General features: G+C 46.0%; 1 protein-coding gene across 1 annotated transcript; it reads left to right on the top strand.

Annotated features, from left to right (window-relative positions):
* Positions 1-1,575: 1,575 nt before the first annotated feature.
* On the top strand, positions 1,576-14,953 carry Cfap20 (cilia and flagella associated protein 20). Its single transcript, XM_036189070.1, has 6 exons — positions 1,576-1,946; positions 11,102-11,181; positions 12,393-12,504; positions 13,024-13,212; positions 13,995-14,105; positions 14,534-14,953. Exons 1-6 carry the CDS (start codon positions 1,863-1,865, stop codon positions 14,537-14,539), a joined length of 582 nt encoding a protein of 193 aa, XP_036044963.1. The 5' UTR covers positions 1,576-1,862; the 3' UTR covers positions 14,540-14,953.
* The last annotated feature ends 324 nt before the right edge of the window (positions 14,954-15,277 follow it).

Raw genomic sequence — 15,277 nt, 5'->3', positions numbered from 1 at the left:
GGTTGGGAAGGAAGCGACTGCAAACTTCTGTCCTGGACAGTTTAGGATCCAAGTGCTGGTCACACCTCCACAAGAAGTAGGACATTTGCATGTAGATTCACTGGAACAAAAAAAATCTGAGCATTGGGAGAAAAGGGATAGCTTTTTATGCAAATGGACGATCATCTATATAGAAACATTAACATAAGCAATTGTTTTTTCAAAATTCAACATTAGACTGGTTCATTTCCAACTTAAAGGGCTTCTTCATACATTGTTTTTGTTTCTGGGGGGGTTTGGTTGTTGTTGGTGGTGTTTTTTTTTTTTTTTTTTTAATCTTTTTTGTTTTGTTTTTGTTTTTCAAGACAGGGTTTCTCTGTGTAGCAGCCTTGGCTGTCCTGGAACTCTCTATGTAGACCAGGCTGGCCTCGAACTCACAGAAATCCACCTGCCTTTCTGCCCCCTTGAGTGCTGGAATTAAAGGTATGCACCTGGCTTTTTGTATAAGAACTTTAAACAGGCCAGGCAGATATCCAGATATCATGCAAAAATAAATTACATATAACGAGTTTTATTTTTATACGGTAATAAAATTCATATATTTTTTCACTGTATCTAGAAATTCTGGCTGAAGTGCTCAAAGCTTTGGTGTGAGGATTGAGTGAGTTAATACAGGGTAAGGCATTTCATATACCTGTCACATAGAAATTTGCAACTATGATGATAAAAATTGTTAAAATGATTGCCTTTGCTTCAAACTCTTTTCTGTGTGCAGAACATTCAACAGAGCCTGAATGCACAATCTACCATTGAGGAAGATGTTCAGCGACAGGGGAAGTCTCTCACATTTGAGATTTCCTTCTACTTGAAATATCACAGCATATGTTCCAGGCATTGATGCATTAAAAAAAAAAAAAAAATCAGCTGTTGGTTCAACTCAACCAGTCCAATTTTGTTTAATTTTACTAATTTCTGCTTTTATCTTAATGTTCAGGCTTTCTTGTTTTCTAACCGATGCATTAAGGCGGTACGATTTCCCCAGAACATCGCTTTGACAGCATCTTGTTCACCGTGACCTGGCCTGATAATTAAAGGTGATGATGTAAATAAGGCGCTCAAAACTGGTTCACTTACATGTTCTGTCCTGGGCCAACCCACGACATTTGTTTTTTGAGACAGGGTTTCTACGTCCTGGCTGTCCTGGAGCTCGTTATGTAGTCTAGGCGAGCCTCGAATTCAGACATCTTTCTGCCTCTGCTGGGATTAAATGATGGCGCCACCACGCCAAAGAACTTTTATTTGTCATTCACAGAAAACCACCTTCCTCACTCGACCCGCCCTCCGGGGGCGGGGCCTTCCATGACCCCACCCCTCTACATGCCCGGTTCCCATGACACCACGAAGACACTGTCAACACGTGAGATAAACTCGATGTCTCCTTCCGCTGTTATAAACCAAGTCTAGGCTGCGGTGGGGAGAGGAGGGCAATAGTCCCTTGGCAACCGAGTTCTGCTCCAGGGGAGGCAGGAAGGGGCGGGCTTAAGAGCGAAAGAAACCGGAAGCTGCTTTTCCTGCGGCCTAACTGGGCGATGCGCCGCCGGGAGGCGGGCCCAGGAGTGCGGAGGGATCCGTGGCGGGCCGCGGAGGCGCTCCGCCTCCCCTCCGGCAGGCTTGCGGCGCGGGCGGCAGTTGCTGTGGTTTCGGTGCTGAGGTGGCTCTGTGCGCGCCCAGGCTTGTGGGTCCTCGTCGCGCCGCCGCTTCCCGCCGTCAGTGGCTGCAGCTCAGCGTCCTTCCTTCGGACCGGCGGCCTCCTCTCGCCTTCGCCGCTCGGTGTCCACTTTCAGTCCCGGGCCTAGGGTGGCTGCGGGGCCGCGGCTGGCGAGATGTTCAAGAACACGTTCCAGAGCGGCTTCCTCTCCATCCTCTACAGCATCGGCAGCAAGCCCCTGCAGATCTGGGACAAAAAGGTGAGTGGCCGGGCGGGGCGTGGGCGGGGCCAGCCCACGTGATGGTGTGGCTGCTGAGCCTCGGCTTCCCGGGCAGGAGAATGGGTGCAGAGTGCCCACCGCCTAGCTGGAAACGTACATCCCTGTGATGAAAGGCGTGCACGTGTTCGTCGCCGGTCCCAGGCACTGCGCTGCTATGTAGACTGGGGGCCTTTGTCCCTGACATCCTGCACGGAGGCGCAGCCAGAACCGCACGGGCCAAGCCAGACGTGTTCAGGTCTCATTCATTAGCTGCCTCCGTCTCGCTGACTGCTGACAGGCTAGGCTAACCTTTGGAACCTGCCGTAAGCCCTCTGTCACTTGGGAGTCTGCACTTTTTCCCCCGTACCGGCTTTCTCCATTCGGAAAACTACAAAATGGTGATTGGGAGCCGTAAATTCAGACCCACAGTGTCAAGCCTCCGTACTGTTATCCAGACCTCCTCTAGAATGGATGGCAGTTTTTCACCTACCACATGAGATGGTGGCCCGCGTTGGCCACTTTTGGAGGTGTTAAGATCTAGCGGGATATGAGTTGGTCTGCATTTATTATCCTGGCGTTTCATTTCTCATGCAGAATCCCGGGGCAGTCACCTAGACCGTTTTTTGAATATGTAGTGGGCACTCTAATGAGGAAGCCAGGAGATTTAGGGACTATCTTTAGTTCTGCCCTCTTCGGGGGAGGATGGAGAGAGGTGGTGTTCCTAGTAGAGTGTTTATAGACATGTATGTAGACTGGGCGAAATAAGCCAGGTAGTGGAACTAGAACAGTGCAGTGACTTCCTTATTTGCAGAGGAGGGCTTTGGGCCACACAGTGGTTGAGAGAGCGCCTGTACTGCCTTCTGCTTGTCACTGCTAGGCAGTTGTGTGTTCTGAGGACAGCTTTGAGAGAAGCCTGTTTGGAGTATCATGTCTTTTGGTTAAGACAGTTAAGAGCTCAAGAAGATCCTTCCTTTGATCCGTGAGCAGTCTGACCAAGTCTTCTCTTGCAAATGATTCTCTCCATAGTTAGAGTTGCATCAAGAGTATTGCATAGGAAGAAGACGCTTAACTTTCCCCCCATGCTCCTGAGCTTTTTTTCACTTTGAAGTGAAGCATTAGGAGCTCTTAAATTAGACCTCTGCAAAGAGAACCCAGAGTGGGTCCACCTGACAGTGTCAGGAGAATGACGGCTCCCCGTACTTGATATCTGACTATTAGGAACAGAGGGAATAGAGAGAACAGGCGTGTGTGCTACTTGAATTTGGAAACTGAGCTTTATGAAGTGTTGTTATAAGCAGTCAGAGCAGGTCCAGAGAGCATGCTGGATTATAGTGGGAGGGCAGAGGTAAAGCTTTTATAAGAAGCGTCCATTTTCACACCCCCTGGCTTTGATCTGTGATATGTGTGTGTGTTTCCCAAGCATGGCTTTTTGACTAGTCAACATGTTTACATATGGCATATGAAAGCAGAGTAACCATGGTGCGTTGTGTCCCTTAACAATGCCACTAGAGGTCCAATGGTACCCTGATGACATAAACACATATGAAGCATTGTTAGAGCAGGGTTACATGGAGCAAATTAAACAGACATTTTGGCAAAGAAAACTCCAGAACATTAGTTTTCAGCCAAATCTTCACAATACAAAATAAATTAATTACATGTTCCCAACTCTATTTTAGTGGAGAGGTTTTCTCCATCTGAGGCAAGAAGGGGAGAGGGAGGAAAGAGGAAGTGGGGCTATCCACAAAAGCTCTGTTGTACGTGGGTTGTTCCTCAGTTAAGTTATAAAATTCCCAGTCAAGGAAATACTGGGGTTTTATGTTTATCAGTGATTTATTGAGCAACATCTGAGTGACTGGCATTGTATAAAGTTGAGAAGATACAGAATTGTGAAAAAAAAATTTGCCTTTTCCTGGGGAATAATACAGAGCTGTAATAGATCCGCCTGTCTGTATTACCTGCATAGGCTCGGTCCTTTGCCAGGAGGTAACTACATACTGTCTGAAGACTAGTTTGAGTCCTTATTTTGATAACTCGGATATTTACTATTCTGATGAGTTAGTTTGTGCACAGAGAGAATACCTACTCGGTTTCTATGAAAAACAGTCCTGAAAGACGGGATAGCATCTGCTCAGGCTTCTGAAATTAACTGAAGTAGTCATGCTTCTTTGGCTCTTCGCTCCCAAACCTCTGCTGTGGCACTGAGGATCTGAGGCAGGTGGTCTGCACCCACTTAACCAGTTCTGCAGGCTCCCTCCCCAGACTCCCCCCTCCTTAGAGACAGGTCCCTGCTGCACCAAGTCCACCCTCTTCCACTGACCTCACCCCGTCTGCTCACGTCGAGAGTGGCCCTGCAGCCTAAGTTACTTTATTATCAACTCAGAACCTCAGCTTCCTTCTCGTCCCACTTGAATTTAGTCAAGATTTGGCTACACAAAGTTTCCTGATAGAGATGTTTGTAGGTTTTCAGAGCAAGAGCATAGAAAAAAATCAACAGGTTGTTTAATGTTCCTTAACTTCTGGAACCAACATTTTTTTTTTTTTCTTCGAGACAGGGTTTCTCTGTAGCTTTGGAGCCTGCCCTGGACTAGCTCTGTAGACCAAGCTGGCCTCGAACTCACAGAGATCCACCTGCCTCTGCCTCCCGAGTGCTGGGATGCTGGGATTACAAGCGTACACCACCACTGCCCGGCCAACATTTCTTACATTTATTAAAAATGTTTAGAGCTTGCTGAGCACAGTCTTAATCTGGAGGCAGAGGCAGGTGAATCTCTGTGAGTTCGAGGCCAGCCTGGTCAATATAGCAAGTTCCAGGCCAGCTAGGGTAACGTAGTGAGGTCTCATCTCAAAAAAACAAAAATAAATAAAAGGAGCTGTTCCTCGTCCTGCACAGTGCTGCATGCTTTTCTGTCCTCTTTGCTGCTGCACTGGAACCCAGGGGATTCCACAATCCTGCTCTCTCTTCCTTCCCTCCCGCCCTCTCACCTTCTCTTCCTCTCGGCTGCTGCTGTTTCTGTTTCCACATGGAATGGGACTTTATCAGAGTCTTTTGATGTTGCTGTTGAATAGTCATGATGACTGGGTCCCAGTTACTCATTTTAAGGGTGAACAAACTCCCTCTCCAGAATTAAAAATAAATATTATTACATTTTTATGTGTGTTTATTTATGTGTATGATCATGCCTGTTTCCATGGAAGTCAAAGAACAACCTGTCAGTTCTCTCCTTTCACCACATGGGTCCAAGAATTTAACTCAGGACATTATTCTTGTTTGCATAATTGCAAGTGATTATCTGCTGCACCACTTTGCTGGCCCTAGACCCTAACTTTTAATTTGGCAAACTTTGTTGATGTATGCTAAGTCATTCCGAGAATGGAATTGAGTGCATTTGGATAGAGTAAAGTGATTCACTTTCCTGGGGTCAGTTTTTATTTTAATGATTAATAGCTTTTACTGTAACTGGATGAAAACATGAGTTCTGGTTACTTGTGCCCTTTCAAGTATGAGCCAGGTGGTAGTGGTGTACACCTCTCAGCAATTGGGAGGCCAAGACAGGTGGATATCTGTGACTTCAAGACCAGCCTGGTCTACAGAGTGAATTCCAGCTGCCTGTCTGCTGCATAAGTAGTCCTAAAAAGTACTGCAAACAGCCGGGAGGTGGTGGCGCATGCCTGTAATCCTAGCACTCGGGAGGCAGAGGCAGGTAGATCTCTGAGTTCGAGGCCAGCCTGGTCTACAAAGCAAGTTCCAGGACAGCCTCCAAAGCTACAGAGAAACCCTGTCTCGAAAAACAAAAAACAAAACAAAACAAAATAAAACAACAACAACAACAAAAAGTACCGCAGAGAGTAGCCCAAGTGTGAGCCTGAGCTATGACCACAGTTTCCCACAGAGGGCTCCCTCTGCCTGTTTTCTGACTTGGAGCCAGGCCCTGGCCCTGGGCAGACACTTTCCTGCTGCAGTGGCCTGCTCTAAGAGCTTAATGTAAATTGGGACATGTGTCATTAAGAGGACATGCCAGATGGCTGAGGGTTCAGCTGCCTGCCAGGACGAGTGAGTGGGGCCAGAAAATGAAAGTGGGGGATGGGATGGGAATGGTACAGCTAATATGTTATTTTTGAATCACTCTGTAGAATTGTGGACATTGGCCAGCTTCCTCCCTATCCCTGTAGTATTATTTTTCCCTCATCTTGACCCTTCTCCCTGGGGCTTACATGAGAAGGGGGAAAAAATCAGTGTTCTTTATTAGTTGCCCAGCAACCATGAGAAGCCTGGGAGATGAGCTTAAGGATTGTTCCTTTGGTGTCTGTAGTACTGAAGATCCATCTTTTCTGTTACTGCCAGTAATTTGGGTTCAGAAGTCCCCACATACTCCATGTATAGGATGACAGTAGGTATCAGGGTTCACAGGAATGAATAAGAATAAAATACAATCACATTTAAGTGTATCATTATGAAATCCACTCATTCCCCCCCCCCCTTTTGAGTGTTTATGTGTAGTGTATGTGCTGATGTGTTTGCTTGTGGAGGCTAGATGTGGACATTGGATGTCTTCTAAACTGGCTAGCCAGTGAACCCAGGGATCTGCCTGTCTGCCCACCCCTCACCTCCCAGTGCTGGGTGATAGGCAGTGCATTGCCATGCCGAGCTTGCCTTCCCCTGCCCCCAGACAGGTTTTTCTGTGTAGTCTTAGCTGTCCTGGAACTCGATCTGTAGACCAGGCTGGCCTCAAACTCACAGAGATTCACCTGCCTCTGCCTCCCGAGTGCTGGGATTAGAGGTGTGTACCACCAAGGCTGGCCATGCCCTACTTTAATGTAGGTGCTGGGGATCCAAACTCAGGTTTTCACACAAGACAAGGTCTCAAAGTCTTCACAATATAGCCCAGGCTAACCTGGAGCTACAAAGCCTAAGATAGCCACAAACGTGTTGCAGTCTTTCTGCCTCAGTCTCCTAAATGCTAAGATTATAGGCATCAGACACTGTGTCTGGTTAAACCTGTTACTTTGCATGTATTAGTTGTCTTGTTGCTGTGACAACTGAAGTTAGTAAGAAAGTTGTTTTTGGGCTCTTGGTTTAAGGAGGAGCTAGTTCATAGTAGGGAGAAAGGCATGACCAAGTTCATGGTAGCAGGAACATGCGACTAGGACTCCATACCTGTGAAGACTAGGAATCAGTGAGAAGGGAATGTTGACACTATGCTTGTATTCATCTTTTTTTCCTTTATAGTCAATGATGGAGCCAGAGCAGAAGATGGATTGGTACCACCCACTTTCAGAGTGGGTCTTCACTCCACGTTTAAATGTCTGGAAGCACTCTGGTAGACATCCAGAGGTGCATCTCCATCACACTGACTTTAAAGATTGAGGAGCGTGTGTGTGTGTGTGTGTGTGTGTGTGTGTGTGTGTGTGTGTGTATCCACGTGCACTTGCCAGATAGTGTTTATGTTTACCAAGTGAGTGCAGGTGCCCGCAGAGGCTGGAAGAGCACATCACATCCCCCAGAACTGGAGTAACATGATTATGAGCTATGTATGAATGCTGGGGACAAACCCTGGGTCCTCTGCCAGAGCAGCAAGTGCTCTTAACCACTAAGCCATCTCTTCAGCCCATAATTTTTAAGTATTAGTAAAAGGATAGCAAAGCAAGAAAGTACTCATAGGCCACACTGATTGTGAGAGTGTATCATGGATGAAAGGATTAACGTCAAAAGCAGTGTGCACTAATTAGAGGAAGAAGTTAGTGAAATCTGTTTCCACAATGTGTACTAAATGCCAGCAAATACATTTTATGTTCCTTTGAAGGCCAGGCCTGCCCAGTGAACTCTGAGTGAAGGAAAGGAAGTTGACACTTTCTGGGGACATACATCCTACCTCGTGTGTTTATAAGAAGCTGCTCAGAGGATGGGCTTACTTCCTGGAAGGCCTGGACAATTGAAGGTGGTGACAGCCTGTGTCTTTGTTTTGCTTTGTTTTTGTTGGGACAGGGTCTTCCAGTGTAACCCTGGCTAGCCTGAAATTTGCTATGTATACCAGGCTAGCCTCAAAATTTACTGAGATCCTCCTAGTTTCCAAGTGCTAGGTTTTCAGGCATGCACTACCACACCCCAGCTTAGTCTGTGTAATTTAATGTAGTCATTTCCAGAGGGGAGAGGGTGGAAACCTTGCCCCAAGAACCACTCCCTTGTTTTAGAGCCTTAGAGAAGAGACTTTGGAGTCTCCTGTCCTTGAATGCTCATGTCCCCAAATCATCTGCACTGCACTCCTTTTTTCCAGTGAGTTTGTATTTGCCTCTGGGTAAGGAGAGGTCCAGGGATACTAGACTCCATTCTAGCTTCCTCTGTTGCCCTCTGCGTGCTTTGGAAGGCATTGTTCCCTTTGTAAGGACTTGTGTGGGTCAGATTTGCAAGCTGTAAACTTAGAGAAGGGCAGAAGGCCAATTTCCTCACAGTTCCTCCCTGTGAAATCTGGCTGCTTTCTGAGCTGGGGAGACCTCTTGTTGACTCTGGACAGAGAGCTTTTCGGAAATGTTAAGATTGACTCCATGATTTAAAACAATGTTGGATAAATAGCAACATGTTGCCTTTTAGCAATAGTATACTTAAGGCCCTAATTGCTTAGTAGTCCCTTGAATTCTCCTGTCCTTGAGCTAACTTTTTGAGAAGGAATGTTTATGTTATTGAGAATAACTAGTGGTGTGTTGTCAAATTAATATTGCATCCTGTTGGAATGCTCTGGGTTCTTATCAGTAGAGCTATAGCACATTATTTGGAAATAATTTCTTGACAGATTCTTCCTTCAATAAGTTGCCTGATTTTCCACAGAAAACAGAGGAGAAATATTGCTACTTTGGTTGGGAGCATTGGGGAAGGAGGTGGGCAGTGCTGGCATGTTCTACAGACTTGAGTCTTTGTGCTCTTAATCTCTGTTGGAAAGTGGCCCAGAATTCAGAGCAGGAGGGCATTGAATGTGGCCAGCTTTGTTTGAGAAGCTTTTCAATGTGACATTTGTGTCTTGACAACCCAAGAACTGCTCCATTGGCGGAGATGAGAGGTCCATCTAGCCCAGCAGTCAGTGCCTGAAAATGGCACCAAAGCGTGTTTTGTAAGACACTCTTCATGCCACTAGCCTCACATGCTTCATGAGGCTCCCGTGATCTCCAGCTTCCTATAATAGTCCATGGTCGATACCTTATCCAGGAATGTTTAAAGCCCTCCTTGAACCTATTCAGATGTGCCAACTCTTAGGGTGACAGATTCCAGAGTCAGCACATACTTGAACACTTAGCTTATGCCAGCTCACACAGAGTGAGCACTGAAAAAGATCCTAAGGCTGGTGTATTTGATCCTACTCTTGGCTGAACTTCACAGACAAGACCACTGCAGCTGTAGAACAGGGTGGGCAATGGTTCCAAATGTCACCTGGGGAACACCTCACATGGTGAGGGTAGATCAGACTCAGTGACAGAGCACACAGAAACTGATGGGAAAGCACAGAGCTGTGTTGAAAAGTATTGTGAAATAAGCTTTGTTGTTGGCCACCAACTCACAAAGAACAACACAGAGACTTCCTAATTATGAAAGCTCGGCCTTAGCTTAGGCTTGTCCCACTAGCTCTTATAACTTAATTAATCCACTTATATTAATCTATGTTTTGTCCGTGGCTTTTTACCTTTTATCCACCCTGCCTCCCTTTGGCATCTCCTGTGTGCTTCAGTTGTCTTCTCGTATTCCTCTCTCTGCCCAGAAGTCCCACCTAGGTCTCCTGCCTAGCTATTGGCCGTTGAGCTGTTTATTAAGCCCATCCCAGCAGTATATCTTCACACAGTGTGCAGCTATCCACAACAGTATTGTCAGACCCATGGTGCTCTCTCCCTATACGCAAATCTAAGGAAAGTAAAACCGTAATCAGCAGCCTGGTGAGTCAGCAGGCTGAGTGAAAAGGAGATTCAGTCAGTGAGATTGAGTCATTGATTGTGAAGCCAACACTGCCATTTTGTCACACCCAGAAGACTCGTTTTCCCTTTTTCTGTAGCCTCTTCCAAACCTCTTAATCTTTTCCATGTTAGAACGCTCACCCTATGTCTCCTGTGCATATTAGCTGCTCTGGGTTTAGTGCTCAGAAATGCGTATGTATTCCTAATTATTTTAGAAAGGGAATTGATATTTGATGTGGGTTCCTCATATTCTGTGTAATATGTAGTATGTATGTCTCTAAACTTACGAAGTACTAAATTATGCCATCTAGACAACATGAGCCAGGAAAGTGAGTCAGAAGAGAGGTCACTTGATTGAAAATGGAGATGGCTGTGCATGGTATGGGAAGGGCCTGAACATACACTGAGGAAAAGTATAAAGTTATATGAAGGAAGGGCAAGGACAGAGTAGGAGTAAACTCAAGGGACACACACACACACATTTACTTGGAGACAAGGTCTCCATGTAGTCTAGGCTGGCCTGTAATTGAGAGCAGTCTCCTGCCTTAGCTTTCTGGTAGTTAGATTTGAGGTGTGCACCGGCAGACAAGGCTGGAAATGCTGCTTTCACTCTTCACCTGCTGCCTTCCTTCTTAGTAACCTTTGTGTTGTTTTTTGTTTTTGAGACAGGATCTCTTTACATAGTCCTGGCTGACTTGGAACTCACTATATAGACAAGGCTGGCCTCGAACTCACAGAGATCCGCCTGCCTCTGCCTCTGGAGTGCTGGGATCAAAGGTGTGTGCCACCATGCCCAGCTGACGGTAGTTTATTAATCTTTGTGGACAAAGAAGCTATGGTTAGTGGAAGGTCTATGAAATCCAGTCTCCTACTTAGGACCTTCCATTTACAGTCCTGGGATACCGAATTCATATCTTAAGAGTGGGGCTCTTACCACTTTACCTTGGTTTTTATCACTGCTGTGGGAGCTGGATAAGAATATAGATGAACTTTGCTGTTATAGAGAATAAATGTTAGCTGAGTCTGAGTCGGGAAGGAAGTTATTCCAAATGACAGGTAAAGGGAATAGCATAGTCCCTTAGGCATGGGCTTTGACTTGCTGTTGTCAACCATGTGTCCTGTGCCTTGGTCCACTTTTCCTCTACTGGCTCATTCAACCTTCAGGATTTTAGAAGGTTGTTGCCAAATCCTGCAACACTGACAAACTTTCTTCCTGATAGGTACGGAATGGCCACATCAAAAGAATCACTGACAATGACATCCAGTCCCTGGTGCTAGAGATTGAAGGGACAAATGTCAGGTAGGTCACCAGCACGGCTCTGTTCTCTAGACGTGCTGCGTCAGGAGGGCAGTACGCTCCGGTGTTAGCAGAATCAGGCTGTCTGTGGATCCGCTCTACCACTTACAGCTTATCTCGGGCAGTTTACTTCATCTTCAGCTTTAGTTTCTTCATCTGCAAAATGGAGATGTTTTCCAGTGGGTGAGTGTGTTAAGTGTTAAGATTAAATGTGGCAAAAAAAAAAAAAAAAGATTAAATGTGGCACTTAGACTCATGCCCAGCATAGAGAGCAGTTAGCTGTGTTATTACTGTTCACCCACAGTATGGAAGAGTGCTCTGATCATCCAGCTGTGGCTATTATGGCTTTCAAAACCCCAGTTTTTTGATTTTCTGTTATTTCATATTTGCCTTAGAATTGAAGTCTTTTACTGGAAGAACTTCCCAGGCTTCGTTTTTCAGATACTTTATTGTTGGTCTCAAGCTTTTGTTTGAATAGGTTTGGATTTGTTTTTTTTTTTTGTTTGTTTTGATTTGATTTGATTTTGGGGCGGGTGTTTCAAGACAGAGTCTCATTATATAGCCCTGGCTGTCATGGAACGCACTATGTAGACCAGGCTGGCCTCAAACTCATGGAGCTCTGCCTCCCAAATGCTGGAATTAAAGGCATGCACCATCACCACCTGGCTGGGTTTGGTTTTTTTAAGATAGGATCTTTTTATGTTTGCCCAAACTGGCCTTGATCTCCTGGCCTCCAACAGTCTGGCAGATCACTACACTTGACATTTTACCATTTTGTTTTGTTTACTTTGTATGTATATGTGCGGAAGGGAGGGTGGTGCTCATGCTGTGGTGTGTGTTTGGAGGTCAGAGTTTTCTCCTTCTACCAAGTGGGTCCCAGGGATCACACTGACAGCAAGTGCCTTTACCCACTCATCTGTCTTGCCATCCCTGACATTTTAAAAAATGTTCACTAGCTGAACTGTTGAGGGGTTCATTATATGACGAAGCTGAGACCTTTAGATCTGTTTTCTAGTTTGTTTTTTGTTTGTTTGTTTGTTTGTTTGTTTTGAGCTGAGGATCGAACCCAGGGCCTTGCGCTTGCTAGGCAAGTGCTCTACCACTGATTTATCCCCAACCCCTGTTTTCTAGTTTTTATCTTGGGTCATGTGGTAAGGTACACAGCACAAAGGAAGAAAGACAAGTAACCCATCCCCTGGTGTTTCTGCTGACAGTACCACATACATCACATGTCCTGCAGACCCTAAGAAGACACTGGGAATCAAGCTGCCTTTCCTCGTCATGATCATCAAAAACCTGAAGAAGTATTTTACATTTGAAGTACAGGTGAGTGTGTAGGAGACCCAGATGGTAGGAGTGCGTGTTTGCTATGTGCTCTTTCCCACCTCTGCTAAAGCTCAGTTCTCACAAGGGTGTAAATTTGGTGTTCAAAACCAAAGCTTTAGTGTGAGGTTTCAATAGAAACAACACCCAGGAAGTCTAATCCATAGCTACAAGAGTTCAAAGCTTAAAGATTAACATGTCCATTTGGGAATAAGTGTTTACTATTTAGTTACTGTTTCTGTTTTAGTATCTCTGAGCTTTTAGAGGGAAGAAATAGGAAGTCATCCTATGGTCTGGGAGCCTGCTGGCTGTGTCATGTCATCACAGCTGCTGTTGTCTTGACAACAAATAAGATAAACTTAATTCCAGACCATCTGTGACCAGTTGTGACCTGTCTCTGGCCTGTTTACTCTCCCTGGGGTTTGGCCTTGGGAACCAGGCTGTGGAGGCCCAGATTCTTGTCTTAACGGCTTGCCTGAACCTGAGAACATGGAACTAGTGTGGCCCTCCTGGATGCTGCAGGTACTAGATGACAAAAATGTTCGCCGGCGTTTCCGAGCAAGTAACTACCAGAGCACCACCCGTGTCAAGCCTTTCATCTGCACCATGCCCATGCGGCTGGATGACGGCTGGAACCAGATTCAGTTCAACCTGTCTGATTTCACCCGGCGGGCATACGGCACAAACTACATCGAGACCCTGAGAGTTCAGGTACTGCTTCCACACGTGGACTCCCACAGCGGGGCTTAGGACACGCTCGGGCTGAACATGTGGGGACCATGTGGGGCTGCTAGCCAAAGTTCCCAAGGCACTCTTCGGGTCCTCCAAAAGATCCAGAAAATATTCTGAGGTCTACTCAAACAAGGTAAATTCAACAGTCAAAATCCTTTTTTTTCTTCCCTCCTAAATTTCTTTAGATTTTATTTGATGTGTATGTGTGTTTTGCCTCAAGTACATCTGTGCACCGTGTTCATGCTTGGTGCCCTAGAAGTCCAGAAAAGGCTATGGGACTCTAGAAACTAGAGTTAGGGATGGTTGTGAGCTACGTCCTGTATGGGTGCTGGGAACTGAACCTGGGTCCTTATCAAGAGTAACAAGTATTCTTATCACTGAGCCCACTCTCCAGCCTCCTTGAATTTTTTTAGATTATTTTATGTATATGAATATTTTGCCTGCATGTATGTATATGTACCACATGTGTGCCTGGTATCTACAGAGGTCAGAAGAGGGAATCAGATCCCCTAGAACTGGAGTTACAGATAGATATGATCCATGGTGTGGGGACTGGGAATTGAACCCAGGTCCTCTCATGGCAAGAACAATAAATTATCTTAACCAATGAAATCATTTCTGCAGCCCCTGAATCCCCCTCTTGTTGGAGTCAGTTTGCCAATGGAGCTGGAGTTTGGGGGTGCCATGAGAGGGCTTCTGGGAGAATAAGGCAAAGAGGAAACAGTTGTATTTAGTTGTCAAAATGAGTCTTGTCTCCACAGATCCATGCAAACTGTCGTATCCGAAGGGTTTACTTCTCAGACAGACTCTACTCAGAAGATGAGCTGCCAGCAGAGTTCAAACTATATCTCCCAGTTCAGAACAAGGCCAAAGTAAGACATCCTTCCTCAAGGAAGCCTAGGGGCCGGGGAGCTGTGGCCTGGGACATTCCCTCGACTGAGTTGGCACTGGAGGTTTGCCACCACCTCTTAGCTCTCCTTCCATCTCGGCAGCACCAGGCCGAGCTGTGGACTGCTCTGGGGCTGCTGCCTCCCCCACTGCAGGGAATCTCCCCCTCTCAGGCCTTCCCAAATCCTGCTCCCGGGTCTCCTTGGAAGTAGGCCCTGGGGCTGATTCTTGGTGCTTGGAGCAAGCAGTGTACAGTTGTGGACACTTTGTGTACATGCCTGTTCAGCCACGCTTGTGTCCCCATGGCCCAGTGTCCACTTGGGTATCACGAGAAATCGGGGCCTGTGGCCTTGACCTTCTTCAGTTTTCTAGTAGCTGAAACTGATTGCTCTCTTCTGCTTTTCTCCTTCAGCAATAACTGGACGGCAACTAAGGGGGACAGACTCTGGACGTGACTCTTAGTTAAAAACAACTACATGGAGACAGTGCAAACCATTTAAATCATCCACTGTGCTGTGGCTCATTTTCCTCTGGTGTCTTTGTCGTGGACACCAATGACCGTGCCACAGTCTGTTACTTGCATTCTAAGTTCAGTGGGGAAAGCAGAGCTTTGAGTGACACCCAGCTGCTGGGGTTTCCTGTGCTGCCTGCCCTGGCATGTGAGACACACTCACAACAGATGCACGGAATTAGAGACGTCCTGCAAGGCAGATTCAGACCAATATTTCTTCTACAGTTGATTCTTTCTTTTATATATTATCTAAATATATGTCTATGTTGTGTAATGCGCATAATCTGGAAATGAATAAAATGCTATATTCCTGGTTTGTAAGCCTGTGTTTACTACTTTTCTATGGTTCTGTTTCTGTATTTGCTGTGACAGTATAGCCATTTCATGCAGTGTGAAACAGGCCTGTATGTGCTGACTGGAGCAGCGTCTAGATGAGCTAATAAGAGAAGACAGCCAGGATGTCACCAGGAGAGTCACCTCAGTAGGGGTGTGGATTGTAGATTGACTTTAACACAAAATGGCATCTAACTTCAGTTGCCCTTGCACACCTTTGAGCTCTAAGTGGTTCTCAGTTCGATCCCCTGCATTGGAGCAGGTTCCCAGATAAGGACTTGTCAGATCACTTTTGTATTCCTACAACCAGTG

Source organism: Onychomys torridus, chromosome 5 (genome assembly GCF_903995425.1).
Source record: "Onychomys torridus chromosome 5, mOncTor1.1, whole genome shotgun sequence".
In the NCBI taxonomy this organism is placed as follows: domain Eukaryota; kingdom Metazoa; phylum Chordata; class Mammalia; order Rodentia; family Cricetidae; genus Onychomys; species Onychomys torridus.
Note: the sequence above shows the minus strand (reverse complement) of the source record. Positions and strands in the feature narration are given on the sequence as shown.

Bases quoted from the DNA above. Each gene is read 5' to 3' on its own strand.
- Cfap20 (XM_036189070.1), top strand. From the start codon at position 1,863: ATGTTCAAGAACACGTTCCAGAGCGGCTTCCTCTCCATCCTCTACAGC. The intron at 1,947-11,101 runs GTGAGTGGCCGG...TCTTCCTGATAG, and splicing joins TGCAGATCTGGGACAAAAAG to GTACGGAATGGCCACATCAA. The intron at 12,505-13,023 runs GTGAGTGTGTAG...TGGATGCTGCAG, and splicing joins ATTTTACATTTGAAGTACAG to GTACTAGATGACAAAAATGT.